The sequence below is a fragment of the Neodiprion fabricii genome, chromosome 3 (assembly GCF_021155785.1).
Source record: "Neodiprion fabricii isolate iyNeoFabr1 chromosome 3, iyNeoFabr1.1, whole genome shotgun sequence".
Classification (NCBI taxonomy): domain Eukaryota; kingdom Metazoa; phylum Arthropoda; class Insecta; order Hymenoptera; family Diprionidae; genus Neodiprion; species Neodiprion fabricii.
The window spans coordinates 3,525,485-3,549,488 of record NC_060241.1 but is presented as its reverse complement, the minus strand read 5'-3'; the positions used below and the strand labels follow the sequence as shown (position 1 = coordinate 3,549,488).

Below are 24,004 nucleotides of genomic sequence, written 5' to 3'. Positions count from 1 at the left end.
AACAGGTGGATTGGCGTATATATTTTCCACAAACCCTCAAAGTGGGAACAGCGCTTCGTCTCGGTGAAATTTGGAACTAACAGACATTCTTAATGATGAACTGATACCTGTGGATATAAGTCTGTAACCTGTCGCGATTAAATTGACAACAAAAATAACTTACGACAATAATGAAGCAGCCGAATAAACACGGTTCGGTTTAATACGGTATAATACACCAACGATAACCGATGAGTTTAATTGAGGAATCAACTACTGACGAGCCGTATCTTCGCTAGGTATACACGAAATAATTATATCAGCAATTACTGCGGTGAGGCAGCATTAAAAAATATGAAAAGTTAACGAGAAGTCTCTAACCTCTATCGCGGATTTACGAAAAGGATCGGAATCACGTAGACGATTCACTTTCAGCCTATGAAAGAAAATCTCTAGTACGCGTACGTGTTCCATTTTAAAAAAATTAACAGCAACCTGTTATCAGTATTCATTTCCCAATTCAAACACCTTTTCATTCACGAAACGTGGTTTGTTGACACTAATATCATGTAAACAAATAGCTAGGAAATCGATTAACCAGGTAACGAGAAGAATTCATTCTCTGGGTATGAATTCTGAAAACATTTGACTTTATTTCATACTAAATTTCACTGTTCAACAAACGTATTTATCTTTCAGCTCGCTCGAAGTGCTTTGTCGATGAGGCGAGCATCGGTCGCTGCTTCTAACAATTGCCAGCAATATGGACAAGCGTGGAAATGATAAAAATGCCGAGAGATCTAACGTCATTCACTATGTCGCGAAAAAAACCACGCTACTAAACCGGATATCCGGCAGCTGCGATGTTAACATCAGTAAGCTTAGGGCTGGAATGCTCGTCGAAGCTGTTGAGGTACTGAGAGACGGTGGATTGCGGATACGTGTCACGGATCCAGCTGGTGCCGATGTTTGGAAGAATACGGAGTGGCTCTGTCATCGTTACGACCTTGTCCCTGTTTCGTCGATCATGTGGCAGTACTTAGCCGCTGTTGCGTCGCCTCAGGAACGGGTCAAACTTGCTACGGACAAACAGTTGTGCAAGGAGTTGAACGATATTAAATTAAACAGTAAAGTTCTGCTGCAAAATGATTCCGCACCCTCTTCTGGAGAACTGATTTCTGCTGTCATTAAATACATCGGCCCTGTTCCTGAGCTCGGCTTTGGGCTGTACTTTGGTCTTGAGATTTTGGTAATTTGAATATCAGTTTACAAGGTCGGAACAATCCTATTTAATTTCTGTTGCCTTTATTTGAGACACGAAGTTGTTTAAAAATTGAAAAATTTTGAAAACCGATTCAAGTTAGACAATCTTTTGATAAGCAGAATAATTTTGGCCTTTCATCTGTTCAAGATCATTTTATTCTTCTCTCAAATAAATTTTTACATTGAATTGTTCTGGAGATTCAATTTTTTTCAATTGATATATCGTGAAAGCTGACAAATTATGTGAAATATTCAGGATACGAGAAGCAAATCGGGGCAGTTCATGAAAAACTTTCACGTTACGGAAATATTTAATTCATTATCATTTATGGATGCCTTCTTTGCAGGGGAATCGACACTCCATCCAAAATGTTGAACTAACTCAGAAATATTTTACGACATCGGCGCAAGGAATTGGGATATTTGTAGATCTGAGTAACATTAGACCATGTAAAACGGATTTATTGGATTTTGGAGAGCTTGAGAGAGGAAATATCGATATCATTGACAATGTGACCAGTGTTTGTGAGTATGAAAGGCAACTTCTGAAAGTAGATAAAAACATTCAATTCACAATTACGGGTCAAACTTTTATACGAATAAAAAAATATTTCATCACCTTTCCACTTTCACTTGACCATATAATTTCATACCTAAATAACTCCCAAGTAAAATCTTGATTATCTTTCTGTCCACGTAATTTGGTTGGCGTGCAGATTTCTACACTGCAGTCTTGCCCACTCGTTCATGGTTGGAAAATAGTTAATAATACTTATAAGCGTGTTAAAAATAACCAGTGGGTGAATTTATGATAGTCGTAATTAAAGGTTGAATTACTGCAAATATTTTTGTATTTTATATCATGATAATTAGAAATCTTGTTCGAGTTAATAATAACCATGATGAGATTTAAAAATAGATCTGTGAGAAGCTGGCCAGTCTAGCAGCTGCTAGAAGACATGGGGAACTTAAGACTTGCTTACAATTATTTAGCTTAAACACAAACTCTCGCTATATTCGCAATTTCTATGATGCTACAAAATATTCCACTTTTTGTCCTAGAGCATAAATGGAGTAGTGATTTAGACTCAAACGCGTATAGTGATCTAGAAACTCGAGTAAAAGAAATTAGCCCTAATTACGGTAAGCATCTTCTTTACTACAGGTTCTGTTTACTTCTTACGTACCACGTTTCAATTTCCATCCGTTTTCTTGAGATATCTTTGCCTATGAATCATGTAGACTAATATATTGTTTTAAAGAAAACTATGTGTGCTAACAATGAGTTGAAATCAGATAAATATTCGTTTGCATCTAACTTTCACACTAGTGAAAGTTGCGAAAGAAAAGTATTGTGATATTTGTCAATTGTAAAATTTTCCTTGGAATTAGTAAAACTGTCCCAATTTTACTAAAATGTGTTCCGTTTATATCTCCAATTTCTTTACCCACTCTGTTGTGAAAAAATTTTTTTAGCCAGTCTAACTCTGAACATGAATTTAATTGCAGGTAACGTTCCAGTGAACAACGAAAGTCAAAATGTCGGTCATGCAGATAAATTTGGAGAATTGCACATAGGATCGTATGTGGAAATACAATTGGGATCGTCCAGAAATTATGGTTTCATTCGCTGGATCGGCGCTCTCCCTGGTATTCCACCCGAGAAGCTTATAGCCGGTGTTGAATTGGTGAATACATGAATAAATACATAAAAAAATTAGTAGAAATCATCTAGCTATATAGTTATAAACTCAAACTAGTATATTTTTTATCATGCAGGAGGATGAGCATCCGCAGGGAACCGACGGCGCATGTAACAACGTAAGATACTTCCACTGTAAACCACACAGAGCTGTGTTTGTGGATATAAATCAATGCCATTCGCACAACAGAATAGACGTAAGTTGTGAATCCTTCTGTGATATTCTTTTAAAAACTTAGAAAATTCAATTCAATTTGTTTATTAATCATCAAACTGAAGGATGGTGAGCCTAAGAAAATGGAATTTGACAAATTTGGCAATACCGGAAATTCCGTTGTGGCGGGAATGGTTCGCCCGATATCTGTGAAAGGTGATCTCGAAACAATTTGTGGAAAGTATCGCGGGATTCAGGGACATCACAACTCCTGTTACCTGGACGCAACTCTTTTCAGCATGTTCACGTTCACTAATGTCTTTGACAGTCTTTTGTTCAGGTATGCGATGAAAAATTTCACTGTAAAGAGGACAGTGTACATAATTTTGACCCTTTTTCAGGCCTCCCAATGAAAAGGACTGTGCTCAGTACGAAGAAGTGCAGCGAGTTCTTCGCGAGGAGATTGTAAACCCTTTGCGAAAGAATTTATTTGTCAGAGCAGATCGTGTTATGAAGCTTAGAACTTTGCTTGAGAAGTTATCGTCCATATCGGGACTTACTAGCGAAGAAAAAGGTGAATCTCATAGTTTAGTTCTCTCATGTCAGGGAAGACAATCGAGTACACCATATCAATGGAACGATTTTTCAAATGCGTTAATTTTTTACAGACCCTGAAGAGTTCCTCACTTCTTTGGTAGCTCAAATATTGAATGCAGAACCATTTTTAAAGCTAAGTTCTGGGCAGGATGCATATCACTATCAACTATTTGTAGAGAAGGATGATCACCTAAATTTACCCACCGTTCAGCAACTCCTCGAACAAAGTTTCCTCACTAGCGATATAAGATTGAAAGAAGTTCCTTCATGCCTGATAATCCAAATGCCGCGGTTTGGAAAGTCCTTTAAAATGTATCAGAAAATACAACCCTCGCAGCTCCTCGATGTAACAGACATCATCGAAGACTGTTGAGTATAATTGATTGACAGAATGGAAAGCGAAAAGAAATATGAGACTCGATTAAACGAAGAATTTCTCCTTTCAGCACCCCGGCAATGTACCGTGTGCGGAAAGTTGGCGGAATTTGAATGCAAAGAGTGTTACGGACAATGTGGAGTTGGCCTGGAGAGTATAGCATTTTGTGTTAAGTGTTTAGAAAAGGTAAGATGGACAGAGAACTCGTAGTTTTTTCGCGATTTCTTTTAATCTAAGAACACAAATCGCAGGTACATAGTCACGAGAAGAGGAAGAGCCACAAAGCCAAAAAGTTAACGGTTCCTATCGAATTTGCAATACTGCAGGAGCACTGCCCCGTTCCACGACTCTACATGGAACTCTCCGCTGTTGTATGTATCGAGACATCGCATTACGTCTCGTTTGTCAAATGCGGATCCGGTTCAGATGCGCCGTGGTGCTTTTTCGACTCAATGGCAGACCGCAAGGGTGAATATTAACTTCATATACCATCAGGGTGGCGACAGACCAGAAAAACCAGGAATAGTCGAGGAATTACGATGGACCACAGGGAAAAACGTACTTTTTTTTATAGATGGTTTACACATTTCAATTATGCTTCGTATATTCAGCTGAGCTAACTTTCGGAAATGGTATTGTTAAATTTCTAATTATTTGTGTGAAATGAAGCAATACTGTGTGTTTTCGAGACCAAATTTATGTATTCACTGGTGCATTATTTCTGGTGCTTTTGGTCATGAGAGCCACCCGACAATACCTAAGTTTTATGGAAAAAGATCTGAATTTTTTGACGGGAAAGGTCAGGGAATTTTATTTGAACAAAATTGTCGTCACAATGATCAGTTTAGGAATGGAAACTGTTGTTTTTCGAGAACTGATAAAATTTCGGAGCCCGTCTTGAGTTGCTAAGGATATAAAAAAAGAAATTTTTTTATTATCCAGGAGAACAAAATGGTTATAACATACCAGAGATGGTTCCGTGCCCCGATTTTCCGTACTGGTTAAGTGAAGATGGGGCACACTACTTAGCCGAATTGACTGATGATCGACAGCTACCTGAACACGCTAAGCGATTACTGTGCGACGCTTACATGTGCATGTATCAGTCGCCAGATGTGATGATGTACCGATAATCGAATCGGTGAATAAATCGGTATTAATAATAAAACGAATGAAAAGTATTATGATTCAGAAAAAGAAAAGAAAGGCATAAACGATCCATTTAATGATTACTTTTATTGAACGGGCAAATAAACGAAAATTGATATAATACTTTTATGTGTTTCGAATTCGGTGCGCAAATTTAAAAGCAGCAGCGTATATATGTATGGGTATTGAAGTCAGATTTTAAAATCGCTCTCAGGTGATATGTCTACCTTGCTTCTGTACTTTTTGATTATAGAATATAATAACACACTTAAAACGAAGTATAATTATTAATTTTATAATGAAACTATTGCTGTTGTTAACGTTATTATTAATATTATACATGTATTATAATTATTTACTGTGAGATACATATGTTTTTAAGTGGAATTAAATTTCAAAATAAGTAGTACTCTCTCTTACATCTCAAATCATATAGCAGCCTTTTAATTAAATGACAGGCCTAATCTTTTGCTCTGAGCCGTAACGCTTTTCGTCATACTTATTATGTTCAAAATTACAGTATTAGATCGTTATTTATTCAAATACATACTTATATTATTTACCGATACATTAATCGAAAATTTTTGGTAAATTTATGCAAAATTTCAAATTAGCATAAATTTGTCAGTATTTTTATAATCAATTAATGAATCGCAAATATAATTCTTATCTTAAAATATCCTTTCTCTCGCTCTCTCTCTATTTTCTCTCTCTCTCTCTTTGTAAATAAATGGTATTTTTCTTAATCATTAGTTTACACCAAATAGTACGTCTCTGAGATATATTAAAATTATCCTAATAGCTTCGTAAACGCGGCACAATATTTGCCTTCGTTACGTTTTTCTAATTTTATTATATTTTTCATAGATAATAATCTGTCGTATATATCACTATAAACTGTTAGAGTCGTTTAGACTGTTATTTTTATGTTATTGATATTCTAGTAAATATGACATTTAATTTCCATTAGGATTTGTTGATTGTCAAAGAATTTCGAAAGTATAAGAAAATCTGTGCCACTGCTTACGACTGACAGACCGATATTACTAGAAGTACTCAACAAAAAAGAAAAAAAAAAAACAAAACACACATTTTTTAAATGTTACAAATACAATTATTGACCACGTTACTATCTACTTTTAAAGCTCGCGTCAGCAAAAAATCTGTTCCAAACACCATGTTTAGTCATCAGTAATGAATCCATAATGTTCTTTTATGAACTCAAATACATCAGTTTCTATTCGACTGATGTATATATAAATTAATCATCTTTTTAACTGGTAGAAGAAAAAAAAAAAAAGAGAATAGAAACCGGTTTATTTTACCAAATGGATTATTATCTCCTAATTTCTGCGCCTGCTGTTACCCATTAAGTATTTGATACTTAATTGGATAATTTAATCACAATCTAAAATCAAGTTTCGACATTTCTTATAGACATGCTACTATAAGTATAGGTGTATATTCTGCAAAGAAAATTAACTTCCTTTTATCCCGTGACGAGTAAAGACAAATGAAAAAATATAAATTCAATTTGAAATGAACGTAGTTGGCATGGTCAACAGTAACTACTCGTAGAAACAAAAATTATCTGGTAAAAGAATCACACGTACATTTGATACTAAGACTACGAAATATTAATGCAAATGAACGTTTGTAAAGTAACATAATATACTTAATCGAACTACCATTTCTTTGACAAGGCACGTTCTGATTAGATAAATATTTTGTTATTACCGGATTTGCAGCAAGTACGATATTTTTATTGTTTATAGCAACAATAAATTTAATATGTACGGAATTAAGTGCCGTTGTTTTGCAAACTATATGATTCTATTTTCATAGATTTAAAACGATATCTATCTTTTAAAATAGTACTTGTTACTATTACTACCGTAATCTACTAACAATACGGATGAAGCAATGTGACCAGAAATAGAAAAAAAACGCTTCTTGGCGAAAATGCGAGCAGCGAAGCAAAATTCCAACAACGATAGCCAAGTTTCATTTCGTCGTGGAGTTTTGAAGAAGCATTTGTATATGCACATAAATTGAAGAGTTCCTTGGTGAATAAAAATGTGCAACAATTGCACAGTAATATTCAATATCTTGTCAAGACTGCAGGGATGTTCGGTTTAATACCTGGATTAACATCATATGTATACCTAATTCTGCAGATGATGTGACTACCCGAAGAAAAATGGACTAATTCAAATCTACAGAAGCTGAGTTTCACTGACATGTTTGTAACATCAATAAGAGAAAACTCGTTTACACAAATGGTTGGATGGATTTTTCAGGCATATCAACAATCGTTTGCTTCTCAGATCTAAGCTCAAATACTGAATAATAAGTTCGAAAATGAAATAACATAATGTAACGCTTCGTCAGTTGTAAAAACAAGTTTGAAAATTGAATCTGACATTTGGAACGTGATATCTTTGAAAAATAATATTTATCCAAAGACTAAGAAATGCCTGGTCATCTAGTAATTTCTTTGGCTTTTATTTTTAGTTTTAATTCCTAATTGGAAACAAACCTGCATTCTTAACGCAGCTAATAATACAAAAAGATTCCTACAAGCGGAGGTAAAGATTGCAACATAAATGAAAATACTATAGTTTGAGATACTCATTGATTTGAAATATCAAGAGTTGCTAAAAAAGAAAATTAAATGTGAAAGTTGACATTTAAGGTGTAGTTTAAGGAGTGTGACCTAAAATATTGCAGAAACATTCTTAATGTTGATATTTAATCATCCTCGTCCATTGCAAAATCACTGCCAACGCCAGAATCCCATGTGTAAATCGGGCTGTGACAAAAATAAACAAAGTCACTCTGTTATATTACATCATACTAATCACGTATTTCGCAGGTGTTTGGGTAGCTGAATGTCGATGGACTCTTTGCCGTTGAAGCAACATTACGTGTACGTCTTTAGTTGGTGAGAAATAAAAACTCAGAACGACGACAAACGCGATGGATAAAAATGAGACGTCAGTATTCCGATGTTTTTCGATACTTACTTTATTGCTCTGCACGTGAAAAATACAATCCTCTTGAGTCGTTTGTTGTAGAAAAAATAATTGAAGGACCAGAGGCATCCGTCTTCCCCGAATGGATCGGAAGCTAAATCTGGATTGTAACTGAAACGATGAAAATGAAACCATTTCGAATATTTCTTGGATAATTGAATAACACAATCTGTTTCAACAGGATGACAAAAATTACAACGATGAACAAGCTACCTGTAAATGTCACATTCTCCCATTGAGATTTCATCTTCAACGGCTGTCCAAAGTGCAGAGCGCAGGGTACGATAATAATCCCCTGCAGTGGCGCTGAGATTGCTATCAACGGCGTTCATGACCCATTGAAGGCTTGGCTCTTTGCTGAACTCGTGACTTTTAGCATCTGAGAAATCGTAGTCTGGATAAAAAGCTGCGTTCAGCGTTGCGATAAGGTAAAATAAAGTCTTTCTGCTTATTGTGTCGCACAACGGACCATCTTCGTCCCCAGAAATGCTGTGACTGTCGATAAAGAAACAAAACACGACGATGAAAAATTAATACAAGTTGTCGACCGTTTGTTTTCCTCAGCTTTGTTGCAACAGAAACGCCTCCGATCGTTCACCTGAAATAGCTTTGTGCCGGCGATGCTCCTAACGAAGTTTGCGGAGGCGACAAAGCTTGGAGGTCATGAGGAGTGACTCCCTGCTCTGCGTTGAACCGTTTATAGAGCTGTTTGTCGTTTCCCGCCATTTTGCACGAGTAGCTCTCAATCCTGTAATTCATAAAGCAAACGTTAATCGTTATCTAAATCTAAAAAGAGTCGTTTATCTTGCCCTGATCGTTATGCATTCTGACAAGAGAAATTTATCAGTTAAGCCAGTGATGCGGATAAGATCTTGTTTTGAATATACAAAATTTTGTTAACGCCTTGAAGCTGTTTGACCATCTGCCAAAGATGAATTCAACTTACCGCCCCAGGATTTTACTGTCACCGGTTTTAATCCACAACGCACTGTTGATCGCTTCAAAGCGAGTACTTTCCAGCAGCTTCATTCTGTCGTTGATATCCTTGTCGGTCGCTAATCGCTGATATTTTAGCACTGAGTCATTAGCTCGATGATAAACTATTGCCTTTTCTAATTGCAGCAAGAATAGATATTTTCAACGTGCATCTTTCACCCTGGCGACTTTCAGCGTTTTGACTTATATGTTTCTTTTGCTTTTTCTATTGTGCCTCTTTTCAATTTATAATTCTGTCCATTTCAATTTTCACACATCTGCCTGTGTGGGATTGTACGGTGTGTGTATGTTTGTACGAAGAAAGAAATCATTGATGGTGGAAGTGTGAAAAAAAATGTAGTATAGATGTTCGTAGCGTTTAGACACAGTGAAGATTTAACAAACTTATACTTAAATTTCGATGATGTATCGAGTTTTTGAACATTTTTTTCGGGTGTATGAAGATCCCTTTCCTTTTCGAATGTACGAAGTTAATTCTTGAGGTGATGATATTTTTTTGCTCTGTACGACGCGTCGTTGGGTACATTACACAAATTTATGTGAATATGTATGAAATATTGTTTTTTTGTTTTCTTTTCTTTTTTTTTTTTTATTTCCGTCAACGACGTCGTTGACGGGAGTCAATTACAATACTTTTCGCTAAGTAAGTATTATCTCACCGAAATACCGTGACGTTTTCACCTTTGTGCGCAACCTGCAGCGTATACAAGTTACGGAGGTTTATAATGTGTATGTGCACTTTCCTTGAACAAGGTTTTGTTGGGCGGGTGAAATTACCCGGTTTGTTATCTAGGTGTACAAAGAAAACCGTCCAAGGTCTCTCTCTCTCTTTTAGGTACGCTTTGCTGTGTCTTAATGCAGTTTGCGATTACAGCTAACTGGGCGAAATTAGCACAATGGGTTAAACAGTTGTTTTTTCTTCCTCGATACTTGACGATATTGTGCGTGATAAAAAAAAATCACTCATTCGCTCTACTATAGGAAACAATCCATGATCACAAACATTGTTGCATTTGTATATTTACGCACTACGTAACAGCTTTGGTTAAAATAAACACACCACAACCCTGGGACTTGTCACTTTTGCTTCCTTTTCGATTGAACAAAAATATTTATTCCGTCGTTCGCGTCACTACCTTCAACTGAACTGTGTGTGTCTGTCTGGTTACCTGAATCTCTGACTGTGTGTGTCAGTCTGCTGGTTGCCTGAATCTCTGTGTGTGACCCCTAGTATTAACAGAAATGGTGGCATCCCTTTTGTGCTGCCATCTATCAAGTGTAAACAATTCGAACTGTCATAATATGTGGGACGGTTTGCCGGCATCAGGCGGATGTTGGTCGAACAGCGATAAACGTTTCCACTTTTTAATTAATATTTAATTATATCAATTTTCATCAATACACATTGACTTTATACAAAATAAGATTCACTTACAACGTAACGTGTGCGATTTTGAAAAAGGCGAAAGGGCATGTATTTTTTATTTATTTTGTATCATATCTAGGGTAAAAACATGGAAATATGGTCAGAAACGCTAAAATTTAATCACAATTTAATTGGAATTTTTTTTACATTTCGGAATTTTCGCAGATTTCAATTTATTTATATATTTCATTGGTTTTCAGAGCGTTTTCAAGAAGGAAAGATGGTTACGCCTGCCTTGTGTTTTTATCTTCGAATATTTGGGATACACAAGTTTTTACCATTTTCAGAGCGAATGGTGAGGGAAAAAAATTATACGCCCTTTTGCCACTAAAATCGCATTTTTCTTGGTCACAAACTTATGCCGTTAGATACGCGATATAACATGCGATCGATTTTACCCATATTACGAATCTATCGTTATATATACGTATAGTTTTTGTGAAGATATAATCGTACATTATCTATATATTGGTACGTTACACAGTATGAGAATATCTTAAGATATGTAGGTGAAATTTTGATTAACAATCTGCGACTGATTCAGAAAACATCCTCCGGTTTGACAGAGTCCGTGTCACTGAAAAATTTGATCAAACTTTTTAAAACTTGACAATTTGCAATGCAGTAGAAACTAATAGGATTTATTTATATTTTAAGCTAAACGAGCGCTAATCAACGAAATTTATTTACACGGTATTATGGACATAATTCATTATGGAATACGTGCCATTTTATATGTAACCAATTTGTTAACAAGCTTGTTTCTCACTTGCGTTACTGTACTTCTGTACGGTGATTGTGAGATGGATCACGTAAATACCTTTCCGCATATTTAAGGCCGTGATCTCCGTCGTTACTGTATGCTGAATATAACGGTCCATCTAACAAAGACGATTTGAACTTTGGTAGAAAGTATATCCAGGCCTTTGTCAATTCTCCAACCTGAAATGTTTTGAGTTGGAATTTTCAAATTCCCGACATGTACAGACTCAAGTATAGACAAAGAATAAATTACCTCTTCAAACTTGGATAATCCCTGCTTGTATTTAGACTCTGGAATAAGGTGAACTTCGTCTTCAACCCGAGTATAGAACGTTGGATGTTCTTCGAGTTCGTCCAAATGTTTTAGCATGTTTGAATCTACATCGTATATTTCCCCTGTAACATGCTGCGCAGGAAAAGTCGATAATTTCAAGTGTTTGACAATGCACATATTATACCGATTATAATTAACGAAATATCATATTAAGATAATTAAGACTTGCAAGGATTGTTCATCATACTTACATTACCGACATTAGGCTGTTTTAACAAGAATGGAACGTTATATTTAGTTGCAATAACCAGAGGGTACTTTGCGACCGTTCTCCCAATTCCGATGAATTTCGCATAACCGTTGTTTTTAGTTTCTATCAGTTTATGGTTTGGCTCACCGCGTTTCAGCGTTCCGTATAAAAATACACGCTGCAGCGGGCTTTTGAACAAATTTTCGTACATTTTACGTGCTCTCTTCACATGCCGCTAATGCCGGAACGCTGATGTAAGCACTTCTAAAGCCTGCTAAATGTATCAATTATCTATTAATGGAAACAAGGAACGTAATTGTAAATCAAAAATAAGATCTAGATAAAAATTAACGACACTTTATATCAATTCTCAAGGTTCTAATCGAGCTCTGTACAATTTTACATAACCTCTGATCTGTCATCGAAAATATTTTGCCATCATATTGAAGTTAGTAACGTTACCGTAACCATTCATGCTGAGAATAACCGTTATTTCACGATATAGTAAAATTTTTAAAATAGTAATTTTTTCTCAAATGTTTCGTTACGATAACTTTACCAACTTCAACCTCGTACATTACCGCTAATCACAAGTTCTAACCGTGGCTTGAGTTTCTGTCAGCTGAAGTGGAATATTTTTGTTTTGACAGGTTATACTTGACTACGTTATTTGCGTTCGATTTTTGAACCTTTTTTCGAACGGCATTCATTTGTTCGTTTTTTCTTCGCGCCTACGTCACATTGTTGATAAATACAAGAAGGACGGAGGGAGTTTGAATCGCGTAAACAACGGTAACTGATAGTTGGGTCGTATTTATTGAACGTCTAAAGGCATACAATAACGAATTCCATTATAAAGCTGTGATACATCTTTGAGTAGGTCCTTCGAATATCCATTTATCCCAGGGCGAATGGAGCAGAGCTGCCAGTGGTGAGGGTGTAGCTACCGCTTGCGCTACAAAGCAATTTTTAGTTGAAAGTAATTCGTTAGCAAAAAATTGTCATATTCATAAATATAATGTATAAACGTAAAATAATATTATAAAAGCCTGGTGAATAAATTTTTCACAGATGCTTGTGAGACCGTGAGATTCTCCGTCATCTTGTCCATACTTACTGTGTGCTGAGGAATTCGCCACCCATGTATACCGTAGATTTCGTGGTAAAGGCTTCCAGACTGCCTGAACGGGTTGCAGTAGCCGGGAAACCGGTCGGGTTTACGATAGACTCAGCAAAGAAGTAGTAAGCACGTGAGTGAGCGCAAGATCCTTTAAAGAATAAAGCAATTCAATCCAAATCACGGTTCACTAGCAGAGTACAAGAGTATGGTCAATCCCGTGTCGCAGTGTAAAAACCATGATTACAAACCCCTACTTTGTATTAAAAGTTCTATTTCACTTACCGACCAGGTCGAGGCCGCATCCTGGCTGAGTGGTGCCACCGTTAGGGTAGAAATCGCTGTCACCCGCAGCCCTGGATAGTCCAAGCAATCCAGCGTTTGTGTGAATCACCTGAACGTGGTCAGCGTCGCTTGGATGAACACCACTGCCAGCACCGGCGTTGTCGAATCCAGGAAGAGCCGGGTCGAGAGCTGGACAACCAAATAAAGTATACATCTGTTGAGGTGAAAGGTAAGGGAACGCGAACTGCTTGTGATTCTCTTTGAACTAACCGATAACGCCCTGAATATCTCCGCTGGCACCTTGAGCCGCAATACCAGCAATATGACCGCCGAGAGAGTGACCGACTATTTTCGTTTCACCGAATTGCAAACCAGCATTTTCGTTAAGGAAGTTCAGGAATGATGATATTTGGCCGGCAACATTCCTGACGCTGCTAGCTGCAGTAAGGTAATTTTCACTTGCTATACTGCTCCAGTCTACGACAATCACGTTGTAGTCTCCGGCAGCCAAATAAGCTGTGGGATTAAAGGGAATTGGTAAACTGAGTAATTGCAAGAGATGATTATGGGTAAAAATATTGCAATCTCATATCTCGTACCATCACGAACTACTACACAGGCATCTGAGAACTCGCTGGAACGCCATCCGTGAGTAACTATTCTGGTTGGACGAGAACTAAGGAAGTTGCTGCTGGTAACGGTTGCTACTGAGTTGAGTGTCAAGATTTGGGCCGAGGCGGGGTTGTTTCTATGACAAAGCATTGGGATGTATTATTAGTCCTGCACCCTGTATTTCACATCTCTGGGTAAACAATGTTAAAACTGAATCAGTGTATTATTGAAATCGGGTAGATGGCAGACTAATTTCTTCTTCCTCACTAAAATACTGACCGTGTATACAAGTTGAAGGTGATAGTGTCGACGTTGCGTGCAAAGATGGCATCAACATCTTCGACACGTTCCTGTAAGTCGATTATGTGAGGAACGCCGTCCCCATCAGGGAAATACATGTAATCGTGTTCATGTTCCAACTCATTTCCGTGATGGGCTGCTCAACAAAAAAAGCTGATATTAGAATATCGTCGTTTCGGTTACAGTGTTTTCTATAATGAAAATTTGAAAATTTTCAACACAGCACAACACGGTGCAACTATCGAGGTATATATCTAATGGGTAGAATTTCACCTGTCGCCACGATGGCGAGAGTAGCGAGCAAGAATAGCTTCATCCTGAAATTCAGAGCACCGAATATTACTGGTCTTTCTATTCTAAAAACGGTATTTATATGGCAACCTGTGAAAACAATTACCTCATTATCAACGCGAAACAAGCTAAATCTGAAATTATATCACATAATTACCTTTGTACTTGTGTGGTTGGATTATCAGATCATGAGATGCGATCTATTATTATTGATTCTAATTGCTTGCTTGCAGTCATTATCGCAATTAATAAATTCTACAACTTATCAAATACAAATCAATTTCATGATAGTTTTTTATCTCAGATCGAAGAGTGTGGTGGACATTTTTTTCTGAAGTACATTTGTGCTAAATGATAAAAGTGAGATATCAACTCTGAAGTCGTCACTTAAAATAAAACTTGATAGTCTTGAAAATTTCAATATATTTTTCAACAGAAATCACATACTCGTGTAATATATTCCATTAAATTAGAAAATTTTCAATAAAGACATGAGACAGAATTTCGAGGTCTAATTAAGGATCAATAACAATGGTCAAGTACAGGTTTTATGTTTATTATATTCCAAAAGTGTACAATGCAGAATTCCAATTCAACAGAATTTGGTAACCAGCAATCTGGTAAATTTCATCTAGCCCAGTGCAAATGGAGAGCTGCTCGCAGTGGTGAGAGTAAAACTGCCTCTGGCACTGCAAAGAAAAAACGTATTTAGAAAATTTGTGAAATTTGAACTGTAAAAGTATCTGAATGGAAACGCATCACACAATTGGAAATGCACATTTTCGAAAATTATGATATCTTACAATTAGAGGGTGAATTTTCAGTTTAACAGAGACAATATACTTACTGTGTACTGAGAGTTCTGCCACCCATAAACACCGTAGACTTGAAGTTGAAAGCTTCGAGATCCTGAGAACGGGTTACGGTAGATGGGAAACCAGTTGGGTTCAGAATAGACTCGGCGAAGAAGTAGTAAGCGCGGGAGTGGGCGCAGGCTCCTGAGAGAAGAATGCAGAAATTTGAATGCAACTTCGATTTGAAATTTTGCAGATATATCACATTTGGCATTATGAGAACAAGTCCAAAAATATACTCGTAATTGGATGAAAAATTCTTCCGGGCTTACCAAACAAGTCAAGGCCGCATCCTGGTTGACTTCTGCCTCCGTTGGGATAGAAGTCGCTGTCGCCAGCAGCCCTGGAGAGTCCGAGGAATCCAGCATTGGTGTGAATCACCTGAACGTGGTCAGCATCGCTTTCATGAATTCCGCTACCAGCACCGGCGTTGTTAAATCCAGGTAGAGCCGGATCAAGAGCTGGAAGAATCAAATCAGTCTTTGAAACAGGGGGGAATTCAATTAACTTGTTGTATCGAACATGGTTTGTCATTCTAACCAACAACAGCCTGGATGTTTCCACTGGCACCCTGAGCAGCAATGCCGACGATGTGACCGCCAAGAGAATGGCCAATTAGTTTTGTGGTGCCAAAGTCGAGGCGAGCACTGCTATTGAGGAAGTTCAAAAACGCGGATATTCTACCAGCGACGCTTACGACACTGCCTGAAGCAGTATTGTACGCAGTACCTGCAATGCTGCTCCAGTCTACAACGATTACATTGTAGTCTCCAGCGGTCAGATAGGCTGTAAAATGAGGTAATATCAGCTCGAATGAAAAATTTTTTGCAGAAACTGAAGTGTTGATCGTTGAAACTAGAACACAAAAGATCATTTTTACCGTCTCGTATAACGACGCAGGCGTCTGATCTCTGATTAGAGTTCCATCCGTGAGTAATAAATCTGGTCGGACGAGAACGGAGGAAGTTACTTCCAGTCACAGAGAGTATCGAGTTGAGAGTCAAGATTTGGGCGTTAGTTGGATTGTTCCTGTTGTAAATATGGTTGGAACAACGATTAACTTTGAATTGAAATAAACGAGTGAAGCTGATCTGAAGATTTGAATACTGACCGCGTATACAGATTGAAGGTGATGGTATTAACGTTGCGTGTAACATCAGAGGACAGGTCCTCGGGTTTTTCCTTCAAGTCGATCAGGTGAAGTTCCCCGTTCCCATCCGGGAAATACATGTAGTCATGTTCAGGCTCGACTACTGCCCTAGCATGAGCTGTGAAATAAATTGACGGTGAGGACGAATTTATGAATTAGAGACCATGATTATTCTTCGTATCAATTCTAAAAAGTCAAAGTTGTATTTTATAATGGTAAATACGCAAAGTCCAATTATTTGGTAAAAGTTGAACAGCTCACGACGCGATTTAGAGGCTCAGTAAAAGAAGGAATTGAACTATACCTGAGGCCACAACAGCAAGAGAAACCAACAACAACAGCTTCATATTCGAATTGAAACTTTTGAAAGAATGGGGCTGTATTAGTTGGACAAACCGTATTTATAGCGTGAAGCAAAGATGTAATTATTTTGTTATTGCGTTGCAATCAATTAAACTTTTCGAGCTGATATACTTTTGGACATTAGATCAATCATTTCTCTTCGTTTTAGTTCATAAGGTATTCATCCGGAACATTTAATACGTGTCTACACCTATCCATTTAATCATAGATTCTCAATTTTAGTATCTGCAAATCTTCGATTCAGCACTATCCAATTTATCACTTTATGGTTACTTTTCGCACTCCAAAACACAATCTCATCATCTATTTTCTGCCGCTCATTAGAACTGGGAATAAAAGCGAAAAATATCTTTCGGAAAGCATTCTAACTTGCTTTAAACTTCTATCAGCTCTCTTTTCGTGACATTAGAGTATATTTGACTAACTTTGGAATAACGGTAGATGTATTTGTATAGACTGCAAATCTAGGCACCACCGTTTCAAATTTGATAACATAACATGCAACAGTTTTTCTGTATTTAGTCGTCAAAGTTGCGATAAATTTGGATGTTTCGCTATATAGTCTCCGATCATGAGATTTCTCGTTCATATTTACACCGGAAAAATCAAAGTAATTGTGCGATTTTTCATCGTTGGATCAATCACATAATATTAATCTATTTTAATTTTTTCAGACTGTCATTTCCTCCTTCACGTGATTTCGATTGAGATCTGATGGTTGATAAAAAGAATTAACACTACCATTATATACTTGGATGATTGATTCATATGCCATCAATTTATCAATGTGTGTATCTGCAATTACTGATTCGATTTTCTGTTCATATATACATGACTACGTTTTTTTGTGCTACAAAAAACCAAGACTGAGCAAACAAAAAAAAAAAACCCAATTTTTGATAGCAACAGTTAGTTTTTTTCTTCTCCTATAACTGTTGGTACTTTCATTTTTCATTCCTGTATAAAAAACCTTTCGGCAATCAGTGCAGATTTAACCACGGTTTGTTTTTAAATATGATACTACAGATCTCTGTCAAGATTCTGCAATTTTTGTTATCGCAACACCCCTGCGACGAAAGTATTATCCATGTATTCGTAACAATTAGTTATCAGAAATTGATATCTGTTATTTTGATGCTGATATAGTGTGGCATGCCGGAACAAGAACTGATGAAATGACTAATTGAACTTACCAAACTCGTAATCATCGTAATTAATAAAAAAATTCGACTAATCAAATATGAAATCTGTGATATGAAATAAAACACGCGATCACGTGCCCAAAGACCGATATTAATCTATTGAAGAAAGTTGAAGAAATTTGATTGTATTGAATAAGTTTAATTGTTTTTTTTTTTCATAGTTAGTTCATTTATTTTACATAAACGTTTCATGTTCTGTGTGTATATCGACTAGCAGCTTATTTTCGTTTAGAATTATTCATATATACATTATTAGGATCTTTACCATAAGATAGCAATGAATATTCATTACTTTTTTAACTTCGTTTCGTAAATTCAGTTTTTTTTTTTTTGCATATTTCTGTAATCAGTACATTGCAGTTCGTGCCCATATAAATTTTATTCTCAACAGATTTGCTGTTTATTCGAAAAGTTTCGTATTAAAATTATCATTCATTTGTATTTTTTTTTTCAAACAACTTATTTCATTTGATTGTTTTTCAAACGTTCCGTTGATTTTTATTATTTTGTTAAGCTTTTCATGCGTTAAATGACTTTCTTTTAATAAACATTGTTGCAATTTCTTATTCTCCACTTGATTTATAATATTATCTCGAAAAAGATCATTTTCGAGTGTATTGTAAATAATCTGTATTTTCTTTTGAACATTTCCCAGTTTCCAATCGTGTTATCTTTGAAAGCAAAAGTTAATCTAGCTAAACTAAAAGAAGATTTTTTATTTTCAGGTATTCCTGACAGCCCTTGTAGTTCTTCAGGCAGAATTCATCATGACACTTGAAGTGGCGAATGAAATATTCCGCACAAACAATCACTTGTGCAGATTTTCAAATGATGGAAGATTTCTGGCATTCGCATTTCAGGGCAATTTAGTGATAAAAAATACCGGAACCTTTGACACATTTCTCTCGTTTCCATTCGTCGATATCATAGAGGTAGATTGCTCAGTTCTGGGATTAATACTGACACAATTTGAATTGAGTGAAGAATTTCATCAAAGCACACATGTTTATTTTTTTTCCCAGTACATCGAGTGGTCTCCAGATAGTGAGTACATTTTATGTGCCACCTTCAAAAAAGCCATTATTCAAGTATTTTCAATCTGCTATCCGGACTGGAGATGCAAGCTAACGGAAGGTAGCGTCGGTCTAGAACAGGTCACCTGGGCACCGGACAGTCGGCATATTATTACTACTGGAGATTTTAATGTGAGAATAATTTTACTGGCTTTTTTTTTTTAAACTAACTTCAAGTATAATCAAGCGTGAATTTATTCTCCCGTCAGAAAAATTATGTGTGATAGACGGTTTTTTCAAGAATTCTGCATTCTTTTATAGATACAAATATCGATATGGTCCTTGGAGAGTAGATCTGTTACTTATATACAGAACATCAAGTCGTCATTCAGCAAAGTTCTGAATTTCAGTGGTGACGGAAAGAGGTTGGCCCTTGTTTTGAATAACGGAGAGAGTAATGTTGCTCTATACAAAACAAAAAATTGGAAAATAAGCAGGGTGAGTACATTTTTATTCTGAAATAAACAGAGAAATGTCTTGTCAGTATCAAACGATTGTTTACTGATTGGAATTTTGTTCTGTTGAAAAGAATTCATAATGTATGTACATAAATAGACTTTATTTACTTTTTTACGACATTTGGACATGTTACAACAGCGAGAGATCCTTAAAGTTGAAGTCGTGAATTTTGACTGTATTGTCGGAGCCGCAGCTGGCGAGCTGTAGAATTTCAGTTTGTGGTATATCTGTACATGGCCTAAACGAAAGTCTCTTTACAGTAAGATGATGGGCGTGAGACGAGTTCAAGGTCAAGTATTTTCTAAACACTTGGGAGCTTCCTTTGAATATGATTTTTTGTATTTCAATATCACCGCTCTCAAAGCCGACAGCCAAAAGGTAGGAATCCTGTGCGACGTTGATTGGAGCAAAAGCAAGCGCAGTTATGGACGTGTCTTTTATTTCCATACTCGTAATCGGAAGATACTCTTTAGTCTTGAACTCTGTAGGACACCAAATTCCGATTTTTCCGTCTCTCGATCCTGTCGCAAAGTACTTTGAATCGTTCGACCACGCGCAGCACCAAATAATCCTGCTGTGAAGACTGTCTCGTTTCGAACTCGCCGCGCTCAAATTATACTGATTATTGTCACAGGTAAAGAGGGACCATCTTCTGTCCCTAGAGACTGATAAAAGGTACTTGTCGTTCGGGGAGAACGCAAGCTGCGTCACGGTCAGTTGATGTGCCATCAGTTTCTGATGAATTTTCCACGTCGTTGTGTCCCACAGAATTATGGCGGCATGTTCAGCAGACGCGGATTTACAGCAAGTTGCCAGGAGAGTCCCGTCGTGCCTTCCAGCCATTGAAAACACTTCGTATCCATGACCGTACAGCTTCTGTAACTCTGGCCAGAGCGTGTGCTGTATTAGCTCCTCTTCGGTTGGTGGTTTGCCAAAATTCAAGTCCTTTGAATTTCCAACATACAAATTCTCCCCGAGAGCAACTTCACCATCGAAAACCGCCTTGTTCGTGAGTCCAAGAGCTGGAACAGAGGCGCTTTCGGGCATAGCGCCAGCAAAATCGTCAGCGTTGGACAGCTTCTTCAGATAATTAACGAATGTCGCGGGAGCGGTGAATGTTCGAACGACCTTTTCTTCAGCTCCAGACGCGAATACATAGGGAGTCAGCATCGCCAAACAGGACATATCGAATCCGTGCACTTGGGGTCGTCCTATTTCGTGCCAAGTTTCTCCCGTCTCATCTTTCCATGGTGCATGAGCCCTCGTAGTTTGATCGGCGCTTGTAGTCAACAAAAATCTCCCTTTGGGGTCCCAGCAGAGATCAACGACATCCAAGAAGTGTCCACCGGGCGCCGAACTGGCCGCCCAATTTGCGCTCTTCTCAGAATATTCCCAGATGTGAAACGAGCCTAGATATCCATGCGCCAGCAGCGAAGTTCCACGTGGGCCAAATTTACAACCATAAAAACCAAGCGAGTTCCCGCCGACGTCTCCCACTCTAACAGACTCCAACCAGATGCCAGAACTCAAGTCAGGCTCCCAGAGTATCATCGTTTTGTCGAGGGAACAGGAGAGCAGTTTCATTGGCTGGCGTCGCCTCTTTTCCGCGAATTCTGAAGGGTGCCAATGCACTCCGTAAACCCAACCCTCGTGGCTTATCAAAATCGACTCAAGCGCAACGCTGTACTCTTTACCATCAGCTAAGAATATTTCCTTCTTCTGTCGCAGTTCATTGCTCTCAACCTCATCCTCCGTCTTCACAGATATACGCCACAGACGTATCATGCTATCCTGGGAGCCGCTGGCCAACAGAACATCACCGTCGTTGTCAAAGGTGAAATCTAGACATCGCACCCAGTCTTCGTGCCCGACGAGACTCTGAACCTTCACAAATTTCATCTCTCCGTCATTGCCTGAGTGCCGACAAAGCAGCTGAATCGTCGAGTCCTCAACTGCGATTGCAAGAAGTGGTAAATTCGACCCAGGCAGGAACCAGAGAGCTGCTTCGATGGGTAACTTCCTAGCAAATTCAACGATCTGGAGGCAGCATGCCTCGTCTCCAGTCTCACCTCTCTCCCAGAGCTTTATCTGACCATCCGTGTTGCCCGTGCATATTAGCAGTCTGGAATTCGACTCGTCGAGATATCGTGCGCTTGCTATTCTCACAGCGCTTGTGTCTTTCAGCGTAGTTACTGGCCTGTAAGTGACCCCAAATTTCGACCAGATTATCGTTGTGCCATCCGTTGATCCAGATATCAGCTCCGTCTCTGGCTCCCCATTTCTTTGCCTTATCCAACGTACAACCGTCACTTGGTTGCTGTGCTTGTGTAGCGTCAGTAAGACCTTTCCTGTTTTCGACGCTCGGCGGTCATAAACTGCGACCGCATTCCGGGCTCCGTAACAAAGCACATCGTTATTTCCCCAGTCCGCCGAATGTGGCGTTCGATTACACGCGCAGCTTATGTACGAGGTTTTCACCGTTTCGCCGATTTCGTGTTTCTTCATCTCGTCCTTCTTTCAGTGATTATTCTCATCAATACTTATCTGCATATCGGCAACGGCATTCAAGCACGTGTTTTACTATACTGTCATTGATGGAGGCGGCCATTCTGTTTAGACCAATGCCATCTTTGAATGGAAATCTGCAATTACGCGCCATTTTAAAATTCGCGCCATATTTTGAATATTGTTCGAAATTTGAAATATATTCAATTTCGTATCGTATGATTTATTTCAGAAATTGATATGCGAGCGTTTGAAAAGTATCGACGGCATATCATGGTCCCCGAATAGCGATTTACTGTGCATTTGGTCCTCTGACATGATTGATTCTAAGTTATTGATATTTTCAACCGCATCGGAGAGTCTTGTCGGTTCATATGTGCCTGACGAAGAAACTAAAGATTGTGAATACACCAAGAATGAATTTTCCAGAAAGCTGAAGGGCATTAACAGGGTCAAATGGATCACCGGTGGACAATTATTAGCTGTTGTAGGACACGGCGAACTGGTAATAGAAAACAAGAGACTGTAGTAAAATTGCGCCCGTACGCCACCACAGTGATAATATTACTTAAGAATTTCATTCACTGTAATTTCCTTAACCTCTTTCAGATTGTTTTGTTGAATTATTTGACCTGGAAGCCCTTGTTGTCGCTTTACCACGACCCAATAATACGAGAGAATAACTATCGTACTAAAGTGTTCAAAGAATGTGTAATGCAAGTCAAGGATTCTAACAAGCAACCTTCACTGCACAATCGGCACATCAGTACGTCTATTGAATAGAATAAAAAACGTTGCAGAACAAACCGTTTCAAAGTTAGCTGGCACTTCAATATTTCGTACATATAATAGTTGTTATATCACTGAAATTTTATTTTAGTGGAAGAGGTGAACGCACGACCTATAAGTCTTCCGGTAGTGAAAAGAGACTTAATTAGCGGGAATTCAGTGCCTGAAATAGATATTCTTGAGTTCAGCGCTTGCGGCAGATACTTGGCGACAAGACATCAGTTGTATCCCACAACATTGTGGATCTGGAACATACTGTCGGACACCATTGACTATCTCATATTGCAGAATATGATAACTAGTAAGCTCGAAATATTGCTGGCTGCTATCGCGTGCGGCACAGAATATTTTTACAATACATCTCATATTCAGCGAAAATTTTTTGATAGAAAATGTGGTATTAAATTTTTTACTTTTCAGGTGTACTATGGAGTCCGACAGGTACTAGTTTACTGGCATTTACCGAAACCTCAAACATTTTCGAATGGTCGCCCGATTATGCCGCTTGTGTACCAACGCCTAAAAGAATCTCAGTTGCCGACGCTCGATGGCATCCACACGGCAAAATTGCAGTTCTATGCGGTTATAACAAGGCGGTCATCTATTTCGGGCAATCTTGCGATTGATTTTAGTACTGCATTCCATTTTATTCATTACTTGACATCTATTGTTTGTTTATAATTTCGTAAAAAATTTCTATCTAAAAAGTTTCTTTTATGTTTTTTTGTTGAAACCTTTCTCGATTTTCAAATCTAATCCAAGTTGTTCAAACAATGGAAAAGATGCAAGGGTTTGAATTTGAAATTTAAGTGTAAATATAACGTCATTGTTCGGTATTACAGAACTCGGCACGAAAAATTCTCAAGATATTTTCCCACAATTTTTTATATCTTCAATTTCCGGAAGTGATGATTGGGTCAATAAAATTCAAAAAATTAAAAAATAAATTCGTTCTGTTGACTGACAGAACACGCGGGTCGCTACTATTTGGGTGCGTTCCGAAACTAGTTCGCAGGGCTAAAAACTCCCTAGAATAGAGTC

At 37.8% G+C, this 24,004-nt stretch overlaps 6 protein-coding genes across 19 annotated transcripts; 2 read left to right on the top strand and 4 right to left on the bottom strand.

Annotated features, from left to right (window-relative positions):
- Nucleotides 1-83: 83 nt before the first annotated feature.
- LOC124178393 (ubiquitin carboxyl-terminal hydrolase CYLD) lies at nt 84-8,565 on the top strand. Of its 2 annotated transcripts, none has more exons than XM_046561665.1 (11): nt 84-278; nt 679-1,228; nt 1,590-1,767; nt 2,752-2,930; nt 3,022-3,141; nt 3,224-3,438; nt 3,500-3,672; nt 3,767-4,063; nt 4,142-4,257; nt 4,323-4,539; nt 8,437-8,565. In XM_046561665.1, exons 2-11 carry the CDS (start codon nt 743-745, stop codon nt 8,439-8,441), a joined length of 1,986 nt encoding a protein of 661 aa, XP_046417621.1. In that variant the 5' UTR covers nt 84-278; nt 679-742; the 3' UTR covers nt 8,442-8,565. The 2 variants fall into 2 exon arrangements, with proteins under 2 accessions (XP_046417621.1, XP_046417620.1); XM_046561664.1 differs by lacking the exon at nt 8,437-8,565 and adding an exon at nt 5,014-7,785 and having other exon boundaries at nt 85-278.
- LOC124178402 (repressor of RNA polymerase III transcription MAF1 homolog) lies at nt 5,289-10,613 on the bottom strand. Its single transcript, XM_046561682.1, has 5 exons — nt 9,202-10,613; nt 8,854-9,003; nt 8,469-8,750; nt 8,247-8,366; nt 5,289-8,032 (listed from the first exon to the last, which is right to left on the bottom strand). The coding sequence occupies exons 1-5, from the start codon at nt 9,282-9,284 to the stop codon at nt 7,972-7,974; spliced, it is 696 nt and encodes a 231-aa protein (XP_046417638.1). The 5' UTR covers nt 9,285-10,613; the 3' UTR covers nt 5,289-7,971.
- A 131-nt stretch (nt 10,614-10,744) lies between these two features.
- On the bottom strand, nt 10,745-12,696 carry LOC124178403 (putative gamma-glutamylcyclotransferase CG2811). 9 transcript variants are annotated; one of them, XM_046561685.1, is made up of 5 exons: nt 12,565-12,696; nt 11,965-12,237; nt 11,693-11,845; nt 11,405-11,619; nt 10,745-11,254 (listed from the first exon to the last, which is right to left on the bottom strand). In XM_046561685.1, the coding sequence occupies exons 2-4, from the start codon at nt 12,172-12,174 to the stop codon at nt 11,452-11,454; spliced, it is 531 nt and encodes a 176-aa protein (XP_046417641.1). In that variant the 5' UTR covers nt 12,175-12,237; nt 12,565-12,696; the 3' UTR covers nt 10,745-11,254; nt 11,405-11,451. The 9 variants fall into 9 exon arrangements, with proteins under 9 accessions (XP_046417641.1, XP_046417645.1, XP_046417639.1 ...); XM_046561689.1 differs by having other exon boundaries at nt 11,965-12,234; nt 12,565-12,692; XM_046561683.1 differs by having other exon boundaries at nt 11,965-12,234; nt 12,545-12,643.
- Nucleotides 12,697-12,760: 64 nt separating this feature from the next.
- LOC124178400 (pancreatic triacylglycerol lipase-like) lies at nt 12,761-14,650 on the bottom strand. Its single transcript, XM_046561679.1, has 7 exons — nt 14,551-14,650; nt 14,257-14,413; nt 13,965-14,113; nt 13,636-13,881; nt 13,366-13,554; nt 13,081-13,231; nt 12,761-12,918 (listed from the first exon to the last, which is right to left on the bottom strand). The coding sequence occupies exons 1-7, from the start codon at nt 14,591-14,593 to the stop codon at nt 12,861-12,863; spliced, it is 993 nt and encodes a 330-aa protein (XP_046417635.1). The 5' UTR covers nt 14,594-14,650; the 3' UTR covers nt 12,761-12,860.
- LOC124178398 (WD repeat-containing protein WRAP73-like) lies at nt 13,461-23,673 on the top strand. 5 transcript variants are annotated; one of them, XM_046561675.1, is made up of 9 exons: nt 16,096-16,220; nt 17,610-17,722; nt 18,863-19,069; nt 19,160-19,342; nt 19,472-19,648; nt 22,407-22,679; nt 22,784-22,940; nt 23,055-23,264; nt 23,384-23,673. In XM_046561675.1, exons 3-9 carry the CDS (start codon nt 18,905-18,907, stop codon nt 23,587-23,589), a joined length of 1,371 nt encoding a protein of 456 aa, XP_046417631.1. In that variant the 5' UTR covers nt 16,096-16,220; nt 17,610-17,722; nt 18,863-18,904; the 3' UTR covers nt 23,590-23,673. The 5 variants fall into 5 exon arrangements, with proteins under 5 accessions (XP_046417629.1, XP_046417632.1, XP_046417630.1 ...); XM_046561673.1 differs by lacking the exons at nt 16,096-16,220; nt 17,610-17,722 and adding an exon at nt 13,461-13,594; XM_046561676.1 differs by lacking the exons at nt 16,096-16,220; nt 17,610-17,722 and adding an exon at nt 13,471-13,594 and having other exon boundaries at nt 18,848-19,069.
- Nucleotides 15,104-17,008, bottom strand: LOC124178401 (pancreatic triacylglycerol lipase-like). Its single transcript, XM_046561681.1, has 7 exons — nt 16,877-17,008; nt 16,534-16,690; nt 16,303-16,451; nt 15,963-16,208; nt 15,695-15,883; nt 15,416-15,566; nt 15,104-15,257 (listed from the first exon to the last, which is right to left on the bottom strand). The coding sequence occupies exons 1-7, from the start codon at nt 16,917-16,919 to the stop codon at nt 15,200-15,202; spliced, it is 993 nt and encodes a 330-aa protein (XP_046417637.1). The 5' UTR covers nt 16,920-17,008; the 3' UTR covers nt 15,104-15,199.
- Nucleotides 23,674-24,004: the final 331 nt, after the last annotated feature.

Bases quoted from the DNA above. Each gene is read 5' to 3' on its own strand.
- LOC124178393 (XM_046561664.1), top strand. From the start codon at position 743: ATGGACAAGCGTGGAAATGATAAAAATGCCGAGAGATCTAACGTCATT. The intron at 1,768-2,751 runs GTGAGTATGAAA...ATTTAATTGCAG, and splicing joins TGACAATGTGACCAGTGTTT to GTAACGTTCCAGTGAACAAC. The intron at 4,064-4,141 runs GTTGAGTATAAT...TTCTCCTTTCAG, and splicing joins AACAGACATCATCGAAGACT to CACCCCGGCAATGTACCGTG.
- LOC124178402 (XM_046561682.1), bottom strand. From the start codon at position 9,284: ATGAAGCTGCTGGAAAGTACTCGCTTTGAAGCGATCAACAGTGCGTTG. The intron at 9,004-9,201 runs GTAAGTTGAATT...TATGAATTACAG, and splicing joins GACAGTAAAATCCTGGGGCG to GATTGAGAGCTACTCGTGCA. The intron at 8,751-8,853 runs GTGAACGATCGG...CTTTATCGACAG, and splicing joins CCGGCACAAAGCTATTTCAG to TCACAGCATTTCTGGGGACG.
- LOC124178403 (XM_046561685.1), bottom strand. From the start codon at position 12,174: ATGTACGAAAATTTGTTCAAAAGCCCGCTGCAGCGTGTATTTTTATAC. The intron at 11,846-11,964 runs GTAAGTATGATG...TTTCCTGCGCAG, and splicing joins AACAGCCTAATGTCGGTAAT to CATGTTACAGGGGAAATATA. The intron at 11,620-11,692 runs GTAATTTATTCT...AAAACATTTCAG, and splicing joins GATTATCCAAGTTTGAAGAG to GTTGGAGAATTGACAAAGGC.
- LOC124178400 (XM_046561679.1), bottom strand. From the start codon at position 14,593: ATGAAGCTATTCTTGCTCGCTACTCTCGCCATCGTGGCGACAG. The intron at 14,414-14,550 runs GTGAAATTCTAC...TTTGTTGAGCAG, and splicing joins TCTCGCCATCGTGGCGACAG to CCCATCACGGAAATGAGTTG. The intron at 13,555-13,635 runs GTTAGTTCAAAG...TTGGTTGTCCAG, and splicing joins AGATATTCAGGGCGTTATCG to CTCTCGACCCGGCTCTTCCT.
- LOC124178401 (XM_046561681.1), bottom strand. From the start codon at position 16,919: ATGAAGCTGTTGTTGTTGGTTTCTCTTGCTGTTGTGGCCTCAG. The intron at 15,567-15,694 runs GTAAGCCCGGAA...TTCTTCTCTCAG, and splicing joins ATGCGGCCTTGACTTGTTTG to GAGCCTGCGCCCACTCCCGC. The intron at 15,258-15,415 runs GTAAGTATATTG...TTTTCTTTGCAG, and splicing joins GGCAGAACTCTCAGTACACA to TGCCAGAGGCAGTTTTACTC.
- LOC124178398 (XM_046561673.1), top strand. From the start codon at position 18,905: ATGACACTTGAAGTGGCGAATGAAATATTCCGCACAAACAATCACTTG. The intron at 19,070-19,159 runs GTAGATTGCTCA...TTTTTTTCCCAG, and splicing joins CATTCGTCGATATCATAGAG to TACATCGAGTGGTCTCCAGA. The intron at 22,941-23,054 runs GTACGTCTATTG...ATTTTATTTTAG, and splicing joins ACTGCACAATCGGCACATCA to TGGAAGAGGTGAACGCACGA.